Below are 18,723 nucleotides of genomic sequence, written 5' to 3' on the forward strand. Positions count from 1 at the left end.
CTCCACACTGCCAGCCCCAGTCTGTGATGGGAGGCGTGTGAGGAAAGGAGACGAGAGTTATATTTAGAGCAACTGAAAGGCAAAGGAATAAAAAAGAAAATATTCTCCGGTTAATCTCTTGTCCTGTTGTTTCAGTGGTTTGACTGCGTTCTTTCATCCTGTTTATTATCTTTTTCTCTCTTTATCATCATGTCTCTCCTGTTTAATGTCAAAATAGAGAGCTTGAAAAACTAACAATAGCAAAGGAGATATATGAATTTAAAAGTAAAAAACAGAATGTTTTGTTTTGTTTTGCTTCATGCATAGCACTGATGATAAGAATACGGCCGCCATCTTCCCTCCTTAGCAGAGGCATCTGAGAGTTGTTGCAATAATAATGCATGTTTCTGTGTGTGTGTGTGTGTGTGTGTGTGTGTGTGTACTTGCTTCCCTTTAATTTTGAAAAGCCATGCAGAAATATTGCCCTGAGAGATTTTCATCTAAAAGCCTTGGTGGAGTGCACTTAATTCCTGTGCAGCCAAAGTGGAATGAGGGTGAGGGTGCGTGCGTGCTGCCAGCATTAATGGACCCCAAAGTAGGGTCCTCAGTGCCCGGGGCGACCTGATGAGCAGGCATGCGGCCTGGCTTGCCACGAACAATGATGCTGTTTGCAACAGCTAAGACCATTCTGCTGTCTTATTAAGACGTCTGATGGACTCTACATGGCTGCTTGCTGACTCACCGCTGCATTTCTGTCCATGCATTACCTTGCTGTCAGGAGGAGAGTGCAGGGCAGTCAGACAAGCAGACGGGCACAACCCTACCCTCCTCTGCTCTCCCACTATTCCTTTTTGTGCCTGTCTACCTCTCTGTCATCCAACACTTTACACCCTCTTTTTGTTCTTATAGAATAATGTGAATAATAACTACATTTGCCTTACTAGTTTCCCTACAGAGATGCTGCTTTCATCTTACTTCCTCATGGTGTGAATCATCTACCTTTCCATTTTCCTCCTTACATGATGATGTCAATGTTATACATCCCACAAAATCCATCATGATGTTATGTTTGATGTCTCGCTGGATGATGTACACAGTTCAGATGTTCGATACAGTTGATTTGGCCTTTAATTTATTGTAAGGGTGAGGGATAAGAGTCACTGAAGGCATTAGTCCACTTGTCCTTGTCTGGGAGTTGAGTTTGAGATCCACTCTGCAAAATATTTTTCTCATCCCTTTAACTTTTTGAGTAAGCTCTAACTTACATTTCCTAACTTTTCTGTTTCACTCTCACTCAAAAATGTTTAGAAGCAGGAGTTTACACACAGGGAGGGGATACAATTGATATAAATATAATCAGGGTCACACATTTTACCATTCATAGGCTGTAATATCTACCCTGTCACATGGATGCTGCCCTACAAAAAAACCCACAGGATAAGGATGCATTGCTATCTCACAATTCCTAACTATGGGTTGTGACACTACTACATTTTGGAAATCTGGACAAACGTTTTCAGTGTTTTCCAACGTTTATTTGTTTGGTCATTGTAATATTTGCCTCATTTGGTATTCATGCTAGTATACATGCTCAGTCTGTTCAGTCTTATTTATGGAAGTTCTTTTCCATTGAAAAATTGTACTCAGTGTGAGTGCAAACACAACAACCAATTGATTTTATTTAACTGTTACAGGATCTATTAAAGCTGTAACTGACATAAGAGGGGAATGAAAAACCTTACAGTGTTGTTATGCTGATGCGAGATCTGTGGCATGGTTCAGCAACTCAGAAGAGAGTAGAGGGGAGGAGGAGGAGATCGGCAGAGGAAAGCTCCTTTTCTTACACAAGGGCTGGCTGGAAGCAAAACAAATCCACCATACACCACTAGTATGCGGGCGTGTACACAACAGTGCTGCAGTCAGGGCATCAATTTTGTATAGGAAATGTCTGTTGAGGTAGCGCAGCAATGGCTATGAAGCACTTAGGCTGAGCGCGCCTCCCTCTCTCTCTACCCTCTGTAACTACGGGCTGAGGGGAGGAGGGTTCCGCTGTTTCTGTGCCATGGGGGGAAGAGAGTACTGGCAGCAGGATCATGTCTGCCTCCGACTCGAGTGCTACAGGACTCATCTGTAACAAGGTATGCTGTTGATGCTGCCTCTTTTTTTAATCGCTCTGCATGCAAACTCAGCCTCCTCATCTATGAATCTCCTATCTGTCTGCTCTGAGACATCTTCTTTGTGCCCACCCTCCCCTCCTTCTCGCTGTTGTTTCAGCAGAAGTCTATTCTGGTTCACTCACTTTACCAGCATCTCTCCACTTGTCTTCCCTTCCCTTCCTCCTTCTTCCTCCTCCTTCTTTGGACATACTGTACCGTACACATGCAGTTTGCTTATTTAGTTAAACCCTGACCAGGTTACATAGCAGCTCTGCATTGAGTTAGTTACCCATTGGATCACCCATCTGTTGAATATCATGAATTTTGAACATTAATTTGTCTGAGAATTGTATTCTCTGTTTATGGATATGTTATAAATTAACATCTCTGCCCCCGGGTACAGATGTGTCAAAAGCTTGCAAATGTCCAAACGAGGACCAGGACATCCATACTGAAAGAAATGCTGGACAACAACAAAAAATGATGATACCATTTGTAGTTATTTCAAGTTTCCAGCTGTGCTTCGTGCAAATCTTTTACATCTTTAGCTGTTTCTTTGTGCTTGATTTGCATCTCATTTGATGATGTTTGTAGAACTTTGTGCCTTTCTGTGGTTACTCTGTATCTTACTAACCTTATTTCTATAATCTTTTTGAACATTATTTTTTGTTCGTGCCTATTTGATATCATACGTTGGTTACTGTGTGACTTTTTTGGTTGTTACTGTATAATTTTTTGTATTTTTCTTCTCATTTTGTATCTTACTTGGTTCCATCCTTAAATGATTTTGTTTCGCTTTTTTTGGATATTTGGTCTAACAATGTTTGGTTGTTTTGTCTCAATTTGATCACTTTGTGTTTTACATCCCCAATTTTGTATCTCTTCATTGTTTTGTCGCTTTAATGTTTTGCCTTTTGTAAATTTTCGGGTCAGTGTGTGTTCCGTTATTGTCATTGTAAAAAATGTAATGTTTATGGATCTGTGCCCAGTGATCTGTCCTTGCTCCTTTCTCACTATAAACCATTCATCTTTCAATATTGCCACCAAGCCTGTTCTGTTTGCTTTGTTTTTTTTCCCATGATTTTCATGATGTTACTGTAGCTGTGCAACAGTAACTTGGTTCAGTTTATTTTAGAATCTTAAATATTCAAAGACACATTCAAAGACTAAGATTAATGAAAAATTTTGACAAATTTACGAATAAACATTGAGATTTAAATAAAGAATTACCCATAAATATATACAGCCTATAACTGCTTCACACTCCTTGGTTATGAACTGTCTAACTCAACCACTTAGGTTAAGTATAACCTGCTGGATCCAGTGAAGGTGTCATTCACAGCTGTATTTTTTTTTAATTGAGGCAAGTTCTCTGTGATGTGGATGTGCTCCCCTCTGCTGGTGAAAATCTACAACTGTAGCATTGTTGTTATCTCATGTTTCAGTCTCTAATGGGACTTCCAGGATGTGAGAGATTTCTCATTACCATCTTATATCTTGATTTCTTTTACAGTGGATTTTGAGTGTGAGTCTGTTGTTATAAAAGTCGGACAGTCAGAAAAACACGATGGGCTGTAAGTTTGCCAGACACATTAGTGCTGTTCCAGCACCCAGGCTCCTGTTTCTGTGATTATATTAGATTCTTCTATTGATCCAAGTATTGTGTGGTGTATGGTTAGGTGTTATATTAGAGTCAGTCTGCACTGAGCACTCTGTGACCAATATCATTACTATACTGACACTTCAACTTGTTTCCCCGCCTTTTTCTTTTACTAGTTTAAAGCGAGTGCTGAAGGATACATTTGCTGTCTCCAGTATAGTGAATTACCTTACAGATATTTAGTGGGCTTAAGTCCACTAAATATTTCTGATATAGTACATGTCTGTGAACTGATGCCTCTGGTCACTTCTCAGTTGACGGAGATTCAGCTCATTTAAGACCTTTCAGATTTTATTCTGTCCCTTTCAACATCCATTAATTCATTCATCTGTCCATCCTTTTTCTATACACACTTAATCCAATTCAGGGTTACAGGGGGAATGGAATCTTCCATTAAGTAGGGCAATGATGATAATGATCAATATGTTTTATCAAATAAAACGGTATAAATGGTTGGGATGTCACTTCATAGTAAAAGACTCAACATTTTAAAAAGTAATGGCATAATACACACTCACTTTTAGCATCACATACCTAAACCAAGTGGTAGAAATGGCTAATAACGATTTATTTCCCCATATTTTTAATAAGATACAGTATTGTCACTAAATTATGTGCTCTTCTATATGATACAGCAGGAAATTAAATGGTCACAGTTGGATGTAATATCAGTAATAATGATGGCGAGCCCGTCTGCAACTGGTGATCAATAATATTCTACTTGTCAAGTTATTACTTGCAGTATCTATGCAATAATCATCTCACAGTGTCAGATGCTTACTGGCACAATCTTGGGAGCTGTTGAAGCTACTTTGAGCTACTTTAATTTTTTCTGGTTGACACTTACCTGGAATCTATGGAATCTTACCATGGACCATGACAAAGACATAAGGACTGCTGCTTCAAATAGTCTTTTATCAAGCCGAAACAATAAAAAAAGATTGTCATTCAAAGAGTGCGGTCAGTATAAGGGACAACAGTGTAAAGATAATCTCTGCTAATGAGGCTCCTCATTATCCATCTGCAAGAAACATTATGTGCTTTAATTAGGTTTTGTTTTCTCTGCTGCTAGATTCTGTACCACCTCTGGCAGGCTTTGATATTCAAATGATGCCTGCAATATCTGCTCTGGATTCAGCTGAAACAGTTTTTTTGGGACATTGGAAAGCAAAGTTAGTATGGAGCTGTGGGGAGGAGAAAAAGGATTAAAAGAAGCATTTCATTTTAAGCTATATTTGGCTTTCTTATGTGGTTGCTCCTGTCTGGTATTCGAAGAGTCTTCCACTTTCACACCCAACTGAGTTTGCAGCTATTAGGGAAGGGATAAAGTGAGAAGGCAGGTGTGGAATCTATAAGTTGAGCTTTGTGAGTTTTATTGAATGAACAGAATAAAAAAAAATGTATGTGGCTGAGGGTGTTTTGTGTCCATTATCCATTCATACATGGGGAAAAAAGTATGTTTTTGTATGTGTATTGTACAGAAAATGGTTATCTGGCATTTAAGTCTTAAGTGTGCAGACAATATTTTTCTCATTTAGAAAAATAAATACTTTACACGGTGAGCATTAGATTACATTTAATTAGTGATGGGACAATGAAAAGCCTGTGTTGAACAAGCTGTGCAGACCAATCTGAAGTTTAGAAAATGGATAAAAACTGGGAGATCGTTGCATTGTTTCTTATTCTCAGTATGCCAAGCTCCATATGTAATGTTTGGTTGCAGACTGGACTTCTGCCGTCATATGGTGTCTCTGGCTGAGTGGATAAACAAACAACAAGGTTCTGCTGGTTATTAGTGTTGCAGTACTCATGCACATGTTCCCCAGAGAGAGCTGCTTTGGAAAGCTGCAGGACAGGACAGGCAGGGGCAGAGACAGGTGAACAACAGGAAAGACATGGTTTATACAGAGGGAGAAGTAAAGGATCTGTTTGCAGCAGCAACTTTGTTACTTGCATAACGGTTATCTTAAATCATTCAGAACAGCTGCTACGAGGTTCTGTATTGAGATGGATTTATCTTCTCTCTGCCTGAGCTATAAGAGTTATTCATGTCTTCTCCTCCTCTCTTCTCTCCCCCTTCTTTCAGGGTTCAGCCGATTCCTACACTAGTCGACCCTCTGATTCCGACCTGTCCCTGGAGGAGGACCAGGAGGCGTCTCGGCGTGAAGCCGAGCGCCAGGCTCAGCTACAGCTGGAGAGAGCCAAGGTAAGAGCTCAAAAGTCAAAGGTTAATGTCGGTCTTTAAAATCACCTTTTGTCCCTGAGAAGCAGTGATACATGAAACCGGCAATCCAAAACACCAATTAGGTTTAACCTAGCTTGTAGGTCTATGGATGTAAAATTATCATGCAAATTCACACATGTATTTATATCTTTCACTGTCTTTGTCTTCTAACAGTCTAAACCAGTAGCGTTTGCAGTGAAAACCAATGTAAGTTACTGTGGGGCCCTAGATGAAGAGTGTCCACTCCAAGGTGCTGCTATTAACTTTGAAACCAAAGACTTTCTGCATATAAAAGAGGTGAGACTAGGATTCAGCAGAGATAAAGATAAACACTTTAGGCAACAATTTCAACAATATTAACAATAAATATAAAAACATATCAATGAATATTTATCAAACTTAATCAGTGTGAACTCATTTTGAAGCGTAATTTCTGAGTCAGAAAAATATTTGTTTCACTATTATGCAGAAATTTAGCAATGACTGGTGGATTGGTCGGCTCGTGAAGGAAGGGGCTGACATCACTTTCATCCCGAGCCCAGTAAAACTGGAGGCCATGAGGATAAAACAAGAGCAGAAAGCAGCAGCAAGGTCAGCTATGAGATATGTCTTTGTTATCACTCCTCTATAGTTCTCTTTTTTATGTCTTTCTTTGCCCCTCTTCCTTTGGCTTTTTCTGCAAAGTCTATGAAAACTTATTTTAGACGTGTGTCTGAGTTCTTGCTCATGTGTTGCTCTATTTTGAAGGTCCTTCTCTCCAACTTTTCTCCTTTGGGGATTCACGCATAACAAAGCTTTGCATTATGTTGCTCTACAGGAAAGGAGGGAACGCGTCATCCGGAGGCTGGAGATCCACCCCTCCATCTGCAGGTAAGTAGGACTGAAGGAGTCCTGCTGCTTTGTCTATCTGCTGGACTTGCATGATGTCACAAGGTCGTTTTTGTGTAGACAGTTCTATTCCTGGCCCTAAATGCTCCATTTAGTGGGTGTTTGTGTTTGCAAACTTACGTTATAACTGAAGGCTGCGAAGTGTAAATGTATGTTTCCTCAACCCAGCATGGCCTGAACACAAACTGATGTCCTGAATGGTTTTTTTTTCTTTTTAAGTGTAGTTTGTTTTAAAAGCTCACAATTGATTGTTATACAGCCTTCGTATCTCTCTTGTTTAATGTTCATTCTGTTTATTCTAAAAGCCAAACAGAAGCAGAAACAGGTATGTTTTCATTTCTCTCTGTGTCCCACTTAATTTCTTTAAATTATATGACTACAGCCAAGTATTCTACCAAACTGTATGCACTGCAGTGCATTTGTATTATTTGAATACTGATAGTGACCACTTATATGTTTACTGAACTGAGTTATAGTATTTGTTATTGCATTTACATTCTCTAAATTCCTACCGTCTGTCTGTATTTGTGGCCTGTGCAGACTGAACACGTTCCTCCATATGACGTGGTTCCCTCCATGAGGCCGGTGGTGCTTGTGGGCCCTTCACTGAAAGGCTACGAGGTGAACCAATCATCAGTACTGTTCTGCAGCTAGTCAAATGTGGTTCTGCTTATTCATGTCTTGTCTTGTAAGCTTGTATTTGGTCTAAGCAATTGTCTGGATGTTGTCAGATGTGGAGCATGTGCAGAAATCCTTTATGAGGTTTTAAGCAGGTAGTCAAGCATGAAAAAATGCTACCATGACAGCTGTTTCTTTGATTTAGATGATGAATAAAAGTTTTCTGGAATGTTACCAAATGTCAGTGAAAATTAGAGCAGTTTATCACACCTTGAGGACTTATGATTAAGATATCTTTGCCCCCTCCCAAATATTCCTTTTGATCATGGATTCAAGGACAAAGGTCAACTTCACTTTGCCATCAAAATGTTCTGGAAAAGACTTTATTTGGCCATTTTTCAGAGAAGACAAGGCTGTGACCATATTTCATTTGTGAAAGGATACTGATTTGGTGACAGCAATTTTGAATGTACTGTGTTGTTGGGGATCAAGCAGGAAGTGACTAAATTATTTGCAAATATTAGTGTGTCCAAGGACAGATATCAATATTCAGTAAAATTATTGAAGCTTATTATTATCATTATTACACAACAGAATTGAAGGCTAAGAATCCGAACACCAACCTTTGCAACCAGCAGTTATCACAGTGACCATACACAATGACCACAAATAACTTTTCACCTAAAATAGTACAACAGAATACATTAAAGTTGGCACCATAATTAAATCAATGGCACTTTCATCAATGCTATTGTCTAAGCTGGCACTGTGTACAAAATAAACAAGCAGTGGGAAACAGACCATTAGTCTGTGTGCGTGTGTGTGTGCATGTGTGTGTGGGCGTGTGGATGGAAAAAGAGGGAGGAACCATGAGACAAAATGCGTCCGTGACATGTGCTTGGAAAGTTATATGTTTGCCAGAGAGGCTACAACAATGGATGCCCACATGCTAACTGGAAATCTCTGGGCTCTTTGTCTGCTGAAGCATGTTAACCAGCATGTGAAATAGAACGGTGAACATGAGACCATGCAGAATAGGATGTTTAATACAAACTACAGAGCTGCTATGTAGCAAGCTGTAGATTTTTTTAAATTTGAAAGACAATTTACTATTTTTCACATCAAATAATGCTGTATTAATTGTTAAATTGAAACATTTTGATACACTTTGACACAATATTTGATACAATTTTATTTGAATAATTGAAATATGGTCAATGAGTAAATCAATCAGTAAAGCATCAGTAGTTATGGATTAGACATACGTGTGTGTTTGTTGAGTGTAGTCTCTAGGATTTACTTCTCTGGACTGCCTTTGTTGTTTCCAGTTAAATCCAGATTGCATTTTCTGATCCATTAGGATTTCTGTGGTTTGCCTCCATTACCCCATTAACACTCACTGTAAACACTGCAGTCATAATTCTCTGAAACTATAGCACAAACAAGAGCATCTTAGATCCAGAAGAGTGAAAGAGAAAAGCCTGTATGCCACTTCATATCAGCTAATGAGCGCAGTATTCTCCTATCCTCCCGCGCACACACATACACCGTGAATGAGATACATGAAAATGCACTGCAGCCACTGCAGATTGCTTCAACTTTGAATGAGTCTGTGGTGGTATATGTAGAAATTTGAGGCATGTAATTGCACAGCGTGTGTGTGTGCTTCAGCTTTTCTCTCTGCTCTCCTCTCCGTGACTGTACAGGCAGTGTGCCAAGCTGTTTGTTATGTGTGTGTGAAATATTTATGTATTGCTCTGGTGATGTGCTTTGGGGATGCTCCAGTGGTGAACACCAGTTCGCCTCCATCTCTCTTTCCCTCTCATTCCCCCTCTCTTTTTTGTTTCTCTCTTACATGCTATATACAGCCGCGCCCTGGTGTTCCTCAACACTGCCTCTTCCTTCTCCTGTTCTGCCCCCACTCTGACAGTTACTCCATCTTTCTATAACATTGTGGATGAGCTGTGTGGCTCATGCTCGATTCAAATGCCATTCATTTTCCAGGAATGTTTGAAAATAGACAGCACAAACACACACTATCTCTGCCCATGTCACCCGTAAAGATCTACTTCACACATAATTGAAGAAAAAGCCCTATTTGAAAGTTACACATTCTGCTTTTTCAATTCATTCATTTCAATTCAGTTGATTTATATAATGACAGTTCCTAATGAAAGTATTTCTAGACAGTATGCAAAGAAAGTGAACAAACACAATACAACTGATTCTAATGCAATTAATTAGAGTTCAGTCTAATTAAAAATAATTTAATTCATATAATGTCAATTCATAAAAGGATCTTAGCAAACAGATTGAAAAGAAAAAGCCAGAAACAATGAATGCATCAACCACTGGGGAAGTCTGTTACTTGAGTAAGAGCCCAATCCTTAGTGCAAGTTCTCAGATAGCATCAAGTGACCACATACCTGTTAAAAATTACTTCTTCCAAACCTGTTGTTACAAGTTCTGCTGGGGGCATTGAACTGAGATTTAAGGTTAACACAGAGCTTCTCCTCAGAAAATGGATTTAAAATCAGCCCTATGGTGTGAAACTCATCAAGGTGAAACGCAGACTTCCAGTAAAGAATACTAAGAAAAACATTAAAGGGAACATTCGACTGCAGTCATTCCACAGCCCATTGCAAAAGCCAAGGCTGAAGTATGAGATTGTTGCTGTTTGTTTATCACATTTGATGAAACCAAGACCTTCCATTTCTCGCATGCAATTTTTTTCTGTTAGAGAATACCAGTGTTGCACAGATGTATAGACAAATGTTCCAGCATTCTTCTGAGCCTATTGTTTTTCAGCTGCTTATTACTGCAGGGGTTGTGTTGTCACTCTTCTTATACCCTAAAGGTTTTTTTTGGACCCAAGTCAAATTAGTCAGGCCACTTTTTTCTTTATACTTTTTGCTTAATTTTGGCAGCGATACTGGATACTTAACTTGCAGGCTCCTCTACAGGGAGCACTCTTGTCACTTGCTATATTGGTTAAATCCCCAGCATTCATGATACCGTCTGTAAATGTCATCTCTCCAACCATTTTAGAACTCCTGCAGTCTTGTATCATCTCACTCCTACCTCTGTGTTTCACATTTAGGACATAATTCTTTATGGCATGGTCTTCAAAAGGTTCATATCAAACATACTAGACCCTATCTAAGGCTAACAAATTCATCCTGGTCTCACCAAAGAATCTGCTCCTTTTTATTGTTTGTGTTTTGGTCTTAAGTGCTATGTATGGTGTTATGCCATGTCCATCAAATTAACTGAGCTGCCACAGAAACTCAGAATTCCATTGACAAGACCTGATAGACTCTAAATTACTTGCCCATCTATTTTTCAGAGATTGTCATAAACTGTGATGTCGTTTTTGGAAATCAGCCACGAAGGCTCTCATTAGTGATGCTATAGCTTGTCCTGATTATTGCTGCAAGCTTATTTCTGCTGTTTTTTTTCTTGGTCAGCCATTTTCCTTCCATCTTTCTGAAGTCTCACAATTAGTTTTCTTTATCCCACTGATTCTTCTCCATAATTCAGACACACAGATAGACGATGTCCATATATCCAAAACTAAGTAAGTCAAAATTTGTTGCTGTGATTAGAGCTTTTAAAACCTGTGTGTATGTGATCAAAGCTCTATTCCGTTTTATTTATATTCTGGATACCCAAAAGGCCTCTCTGAAGTATTTGCATATGATTTGTCATAAAAGTTAATAATCCAATTATAAACATCGAAGTGCTTTTTTTTCTATGATGGTGAAACCATTTTAAATAATTTGACACATTCACTGTAATGCACAAGGGTGTATTCAGTTGTCTTCTATACTGTATGGTCCCTACATTACAAACTTGAAACATGACTAAATATGTCCTAACAAGTAAGTTAGGACTGTACGTTTTCGTAACACCAGTCTCGTCTAACCTCTCTCTCAACTTTCTGTCTTTTAGGTTACCGACATGATGCAGAAAGCCTTGTTTGACTTCCTAAAGCACAGATTTGATGGCAGGTAGGTATGCCCGTCTGAGCTGCTCTCTACAGTGTCCAGTAACACTGTTTGTGGGATTCTGCCTGTAACGTTTCATGGTCGATAGGATACATGATGATGAAGATTTATTTTTGGATGGGAGCGTGTACAAGTTCATGTCGTCCTTTGAAATGGAACAGCTGTGGATATGATGTGATGAGACACTTCTTCCTTAGGATCTCTATTACACGGGTGACTGCTGATCTGTCACTGGCAAAGCGTTCAGTGCTGAACAAGAAGGCCATAATGGAGAGATCCAACACTCGCTCCAGTCTGGGTGAGTGATGAAAAAGTTGTCTTTGATCTTTTCTTGCTAAATAAAGATTACAGAGTCCTAAGAATAGATGCTTCTATGTCTGTGATGTCTGGTTCAATCTAAACGTAAGTCGGTGATACTGCCCCGTACTGCACCACATCCCAAGATTCCCTTTCTGTTTGGTTTGTACCCAGCTGAGGTTCAGAGTGAGATAGAAAGGATCTTTGAGCTTGCCAAGTCTCTTCAACTGGTCGTCCTGGATGCAGACACCATCAACCACCCAGCACAGCTGCTGAAAACGTCTCTGGCTCCCATCATCGTCTACGTCAAAGTGTCCTCGCCCAAGGTAGAGTGACACCTGCATAAACTTCACAAAGATGCCCATTCAAGACGTGTTTTTACTCATGTAGTTTTTTTTTCTCAATTAAAGCTAAAGCAGTTGAAAAATCATTTTGTTTATTGACAGGAAATTATTGGGCTTCTGTTTTGATTAGTGATTAATAACTATATCAAGATGGGAAAGTTAATCATTTGATATTTCCATCTTCTCCTGGGTGATGTACAGCTTTCTTTTTTCTTGTTTTTTTTCTGTTTGACTTCTGTTCAGACAGAACATGTTAAGCAATATGTTGCACTATTTGCATTTGTAATCATGAAGAAGTAACCATGAAGAAAATAATTTTTTAGCCCATAACTGCGATATTGTTTTAATAATTTGAAATAAATTGTAAAAATTATTTAGATAAATAAATCACTTAAAATCACTTAAAACTTAGAACCATGTTAGTTAAAACCTTAGTTAAGTATGGGGATTTATTTTTACCTGCAATGGACTGATCTGTCCAGGGTGTACCCTGCCTCTCGCCCAATGACAGCTGGGATAGGCTCCAGCCACCCCGCGACCCTGAGTAGGATTAAGCAGGTATAGAAAATGGATGGATGGATGGATGGATTTATTTTTATGTGCTTGAATATGTTTGTCTCTGGCTCATCTCACAGGTTCTTCAGAGGCTAATTAAGTCTCGAGGGAAGTCACAAAGCAAACACCTCAATGTCCAGATGATGGCTGGGGACAAGCTGGCTCAGTGTCCACCTGTATGTCACTCTGTTTGAAATTACTTGAGAAAAAGAAATGAAAAGCAGTGGGGTTTAAACTTTATTTACCTCGTCTTTTGGTCATCAGGAGATGTTTGATGTAATCCTTGATGAGAATCAACTAGAAGACGCATGCGATCACCTTGCAGAGTACCTTGAAATTTACTGGCGTGCTACACATCTCCCCTGTTCTGCCCCAGTTAACCCCTTACTGGACCAAAGCGTGGTCACCCCACCTTCAGCTAACTCCAGCCAACAGGTTAATACACAAACACACAACTCACCTCTGATTCATAACACCTGTCTCCAGTATTAAAATGCATCTTCTCTTCCTACTGTGTCCTAACTAGTTTTCTGAGACTCAAGAGTTGATAGAATGATCACTACCACAGATAAAGGTGACTATGAATACATTTTCTCTTCCTCATTCTCTCAATTTCTTAATAATAATTTTGCTACTGGTTTTGAGTATAACCTCTTGATTTATGCCACTTACTTCCCTGCAGGAGCAGCTTGTACTGTGAGCTGGAGACAGACCAGTCATGTCTTAGAGCACAGGGACCAGGGCACCACCAGGGGGCAGCAGCAGCCCTCATCTCTCCAAAGCCAGCCACCACCTTCTCCAGCCACACCTGGGGCAAAGAAAGCAAGAGCAGGATCCCTGAAGAGAGAGAAAGAGCAGGAGGCTGGTGAGCTGGAGGAGAAGAAGACACGAATGCTAAGGGAGGAGCTGAAGGAGGCTGCAACAGACAGAGGAACCTCCGCCTCACTGCTGCCCCCTCGGCCAGAGCTCCCTGCTCCCACTGTCACTTGACAACTCAGGGCCGCTTTCTACAGCTGCACACACTGGTAACAACAACCGGTGGAGCAGCACAGTCACTGTTCACCACCTGACCCCCCCTCGCCTCGCTCTGACCTTAAGATTGATCCCAGATCCCTGATGAGCCAGTGTGTGTTCAGACGCTGACAGGAGGCTGTCAAAAACACACACAGGCTGATTCAAGTTACGCGCCTGTTAGATTCCAGTCTGTCAGTTCTCTGTACTGTAGCATAGCAAAGCTGACAGTAAAACACATATTATTCCAGAGCAGGGGTCCAAGAGTCTCAACTCTGATACACCTCGTCTCACTCGTTGGCTATCAGGTGCAAAGGGTGGCAGATAATCAGTTATTTATGTCTTCCATGTCTCCAGCTTTAAGTGAGCTGTCATTCCAAATATTTAACCAAATGTTTCTTGAGGCACAATTCCTACTGTTAGAGTCATTCCTGTGTCACCGGTCATGGGAGATTCGAGGAAAATAATAATTTTACTTTATAACTTACTTTCACTCCTTGTTTATCCAGAAACACTGTTTTTACTATAAGAATCTAAACTACAATCTATAATTCATGTATTTGCTCTCATAACTGATTGTAAGTCTGTATGTAGCAGTCTCACAAATCCCATGTATAACAAGCACAGACATGCACACAGTTTATATGCATCTTTGTCAGAGCTGTGAATGTGAATTAATGCTGGCTGGGGAAGGATTATTTACAATCATTGTTTGCAGATGTTTGGATGCAAATCCTGTGAGGGTTTTCTGTTTCTCCTTAGAAATAATATGCAAATGCAAGACAAATCAACAAGTCGCATTTGGCTTCATATGTAATGTAATTCATCACATCTAATTATTTCTAAGGGTCACACTTTAAGTCCATTTTGACTTTTGTATTCCAAAGAAATCAACTAAAAACTTAACTGAGAAACATGTTTTGTAGAATAACCTGTTATCTGACGATTAATTAATATTTGAAAATTGTTGTTACTACCCTAAAAAAAAGAAATACTCTAAGAATAGAAATGGAATGAAACAGAAAACTTTCAAAGATGCCTTTTCCTCTTAAAACTGAATGATTTACTTTATTTCCTCTATCGAAATTTACCATGCAGTTGAAAGAGAAAGTTGCAATGAGTATTGTCATTTCACAGAAGCCTTCAAATCGGATCAAGAGAACCTAATTGACTGAGTTAGATAAAAAAAATTTAAATAAAATGTTACATTTATATGAGTGCCAAAAGTATGTGAACAGCTAGGATCAGCAGTTAATTTGAATCTGAAGCCACAGTCACCAATTTCTTTCGCATGACAATCAGGTATAAGTGGACCTCCTGTTTTACTGTCAAAATCTAATTATAACAACCCATATGCAGTAGTAAATCAATGAACAAAAGGGATCTCTGAGTAATATTGAATCATTTTTTTTCTTTCAGAACAAGAAAAAAAAAAGCTGATGATGATTTTGGTATTAAAGCTTCTCAAAAAGGATTCAAATCTTTTTTACAACTTTGTTTTTCCTGTTCAGGAGGAGAATAAAACAATGTAATTGTTAGAGAGATTAAAAGAACAAAAGATGTCTTGATCCTCAGTTTAAAGCTGACTGGAAAAGACCAAAAAATCTACATTAAGTAGATTTATCATTTGATTTTGAACAATAAAACAGACTAATAAAACACAACTGACTGTGATAATGTATGTTATCACTAAACTAAAAGTAGACAGACCACAAAGAGGAACAAGAACATGACTCTACAGTCTCATTTTTTTTAATTGTCTTCCCTACCACTCGGTTGTGTGGTGGTAGCTAAAGAAGTACGTGAAGACTGTGGGCTTTGAGTGAAGAAATGTCCACCCGCCTTTCACTACATAAGATCTCCCCAAAAAAGGCATTAAGGTCTTTGATTACATCAACGCATAGTAATAGGTTACTTCTGAAGGAGATTGTTTTATTTTCTTTTGACATAAAATCAGCATGTGCTTATGTGGAGACCTCATAAGCACCTCTACTAACATAATGCTAACATAATAATTATGTTACTAGAGGTCTCCACTGTTAAAACTGCAGGTTATACAGGACTGCAGTCTGCATAGCCACCATCTTTGTCTAGTTCTCACGTAAATAAACCCACCTCAGTAAGCATTGGAAATTCTCACATAAGTACAACTGCTTGTTTAAATGTTCAAATGCAGAATTCAGCTGATATACCACCCGTGTAAATAATCTAATGTATGTGCATGACACGTTGTACTCCTGTTGCATCAGAAGGGCTTTTTAGGATCAACCTCACATGAGCTGTTCTCTTGTCAACATGACCTACATAACCACTTACATATTCATTATCAAGGCTTAGCTGTAAATACTGTATATGAATCATATCAAATTGCACAGAAATGATGCAAAAGCTGATGAAAACTGGAGGGTTTTTTTCCACCATACACAGTTCTATATCCAATGCCTCAAAAAGCATGTATTTATATGTAGAATCCTCTTATTTTAGAATGATGCACTGCTTAGGACCACTGTAAAGCTTGCTTCCACTGACACATTCACTTCTGAAGGATTAGGTTTGAGACTCGTAACTTCTAACTGATGAAACACGGTGAGCACAGTACTTTCTTTGGATGAAACCTTCAGCCTTCAATATATCAGCATCTCCTTTGCCTAACTTTTATTGCAAGACATTTCGAGAAAGAGTAAATAATTATTTTGATGTCCAAAGCACAGGATTTTTTTTTTTTTGGAGGGGGGGTTTGCTTGTTTGTGTTTTAAATATATTGTTTCCTATTTTGTTTCACTCGTCAAAATTCTGGATGCAATACAAAGTTGAGCATTGACAAAGCACTAGCTGAGACTATCAAGGTATCACCTCAGTTGTGATGGGGTATAATTGCACTACTATCATTTATATGTCTGCTTACAGATGCAATAAATGCACTAAGTTTATGCTGTATGCACCCTCTATTGTGAACAAGCTGCGTTGCCAACTGATGGTGTCAACATTTCTCCTGATTTCTGACAATTCAACAAGACAAATGATATCCAGCACTGTATGAGGATGATATGTACAGGGTGCATCTTTGTTAATGGAACACATGAAGGAAGGGGTGAATAAAAACATTTAAGTAATATTACTGGTGGGTTGTGTTTATTTCTCATCTGTGATTTTATAATACTGCCCACAGGGGGCAGAAGAGGAGTGTTCTTATTGGGTGAAACCCTGAACCTATGAACGCAACTTTGAATCAAAAAGATGGATAAATCTAATGCGAAGGTTTTTTTTATTCTATTCAAATGTCTGAAATGGCTCATTCTTTTAATTAGAAAAACAACAAATAACGCTTCCTTCGTGTACTTGTATTTTGCCAAACAAATGAATTTATGAGTGGAAACAAACTGTACTTTTTACAGTACACAATATGGAAAAATCTATTTTAGACTGTCAATGTGGCTAGATATTAAGGAATAGAAATAAAGGTATTCTGTAACATACAAATACAGTAGGCATTTGGCATTATGGATGATTGGCCCTTTTGCTTTGGCTCCTCACTTTTCCAGTCAAGACATAGCAGTCATACTCATTTTGTGGATGATTGTGGGCATCAAGCTTTTCAGGCTTCAGCTAATCAGCATCCAGATTCATACAAAAAGGTTTCCTAGTTTGTCATAGAACATCTTTATTTCAAACTCATCCTAAACTAACAAATTTGGAACAAAGATGTGGTTGAGCTTTTGGTAACAGATTTTGATTATCTGTAAATTAATTAAAGACATGAGGTTAATGATGGCTTGATTTGATAGCATCTTCCCAATATGGCAATAAAAACTTGAACAAAGAAATAATACAGCACACCTACAGGTTGTTCTGCTGCAGTCTTTGTACGGGTAATATGAAGTGACCTGCTGTGAATGTGGAATTGGTGAAAAGCATTATACAGTTTTGATAAGTTCTGAGAGGTTTAAGAGGTGAATATTTGTAGAATACAAAGAAATTCTTGCTGTGTCCATTCTTTAAGTATGAGATGCAATAATTTCAGCATTTGATTTTGATATAATCTCACTTTTATGTTAGCTGATGGATGACATCCAGTAACTGACTTCACAGGTCTTTCATGACACACTCGAGGAAAACCTCACATTTTTTGGGAATCATTTGTGAAACTGATGCCAGAAATCGTGGGGTAACACCACCTGTTGATAAAATAGTATAAAGTTAACATTCCAGTCCACATTTCTTACCTCCTGAGAATATTGACTCAGCTTTTATTTGATTTCCTGAGGCCATATGTTGACTGCAATCACTCTCTCATTGTGTTGATGTTAATTACTAACCTTATGGCCAAATATATTGAGGTGTGATGGTTTTGAGAAAAAATGCTCTTGCCTGTTAGTCAGCCTCCCTTGGATTCTTTCGTCTGAAGCCACCTCTTTCTCATCCTGTAACACCAGCCATATTGGAAGGTGTCACTTTATGCCTGATGATTATTCACAGCCACCTGTTACTGTCCCAACAGTGGGGCTCAGTGGTGCTTCCAGAGGCATCCATGTACATGTTGTAGTTAGTTTAGAAGGGCTGGAGAAAGTTTGATGTTTGCAAGTTTTCTCCTGAACTGTGTCAGTCTCACTGTATGCGTCAATTTATTTCTAACTGTACTATTTAGTGGATGTTTTTAGATGAAACATTGATAATGTATAAATGAAACAACTTAAATCCCAACCTTCCACCCTCCCTCCAACTATAAATTCATCACAGCTTGAAGCTTTGAGGTGTTTAGGACATGGTTTCTGTCACATTTCTGTCACTGTTAATATTACCCTGAAACACAAGACAAAGGTTGAAAACCATCTAACTCCAGCACAAAAACTGAAGTGGTATTAGTATACATAATAATTACTATTAACGTTCTTTTTATAGTATAACTTCACCTTTTCTCTTTGGCATCACCATCAACCACAACCAATTCTCTAAAAAAATGAATGAATAAACAAATAAAAAATAT

The 18,723-nt window shown here is 38.7% G+C and overlaps 1 protein-coding gene across 1 annotated transcript; it reads left to right on the plus strand.

Annotated features, from left to right (window-relative positions):
• Window positions 1–1,827: 1,827 nt before the first annotated feature.
• On the plus strand, window positions 1,828–16,854 carry cacnb3b (calcium channel, voltage-dependent, beta 3b). The gene is made up of 14 exons (XM_072367333.1): window positions 1,828–2,117; window positions 5,882–6,001; window positions 6,194–6,316; window positions 6,489–6,610; window positions 6,837–6,889; window positions 7,213–7,232; window positions 7,448–7,528; window positions 11,477–11,535; window positions 11,730–11,830; window positions 12,004–12,155; window positions 12,809–12,904; window positions 12,993–13,163; window positions 13,255–13,302; window positions 13,411–16,854. Exons 1-13 carry the CDS (start codon window positions 2,073–2,075, stop codon window positions 13,282–13,284), a joined length of 1,173 nt encoding a protein of 390 aa, XP_072223434.1. The 5' UTR covers window positions 1,828–2,072; the 3' UTR covers window positions 13,285–13,302; window positions 13,411–16,854.
• The last annotated feature ends 1,869 nt before the right edge of the window (window positions 16,855–18,723 follow it).

Source organism: Leuresthes tenuis, unplaced genomic scaffold (genome assembly GCF_036924035.1).
Source record: "Leuresthes tenuis unplaced genomic scaffold, fLeuTen1.0.hap1 SCAF_16, whole genome shotgun sequence".
NCBI classification, from domain to species: Eukaryota; Metazoa; Chordata; class Actinopteri; order Atheriniformes; family Atherinopsidae; genus Leuresthes; species Leuresthes tenuis.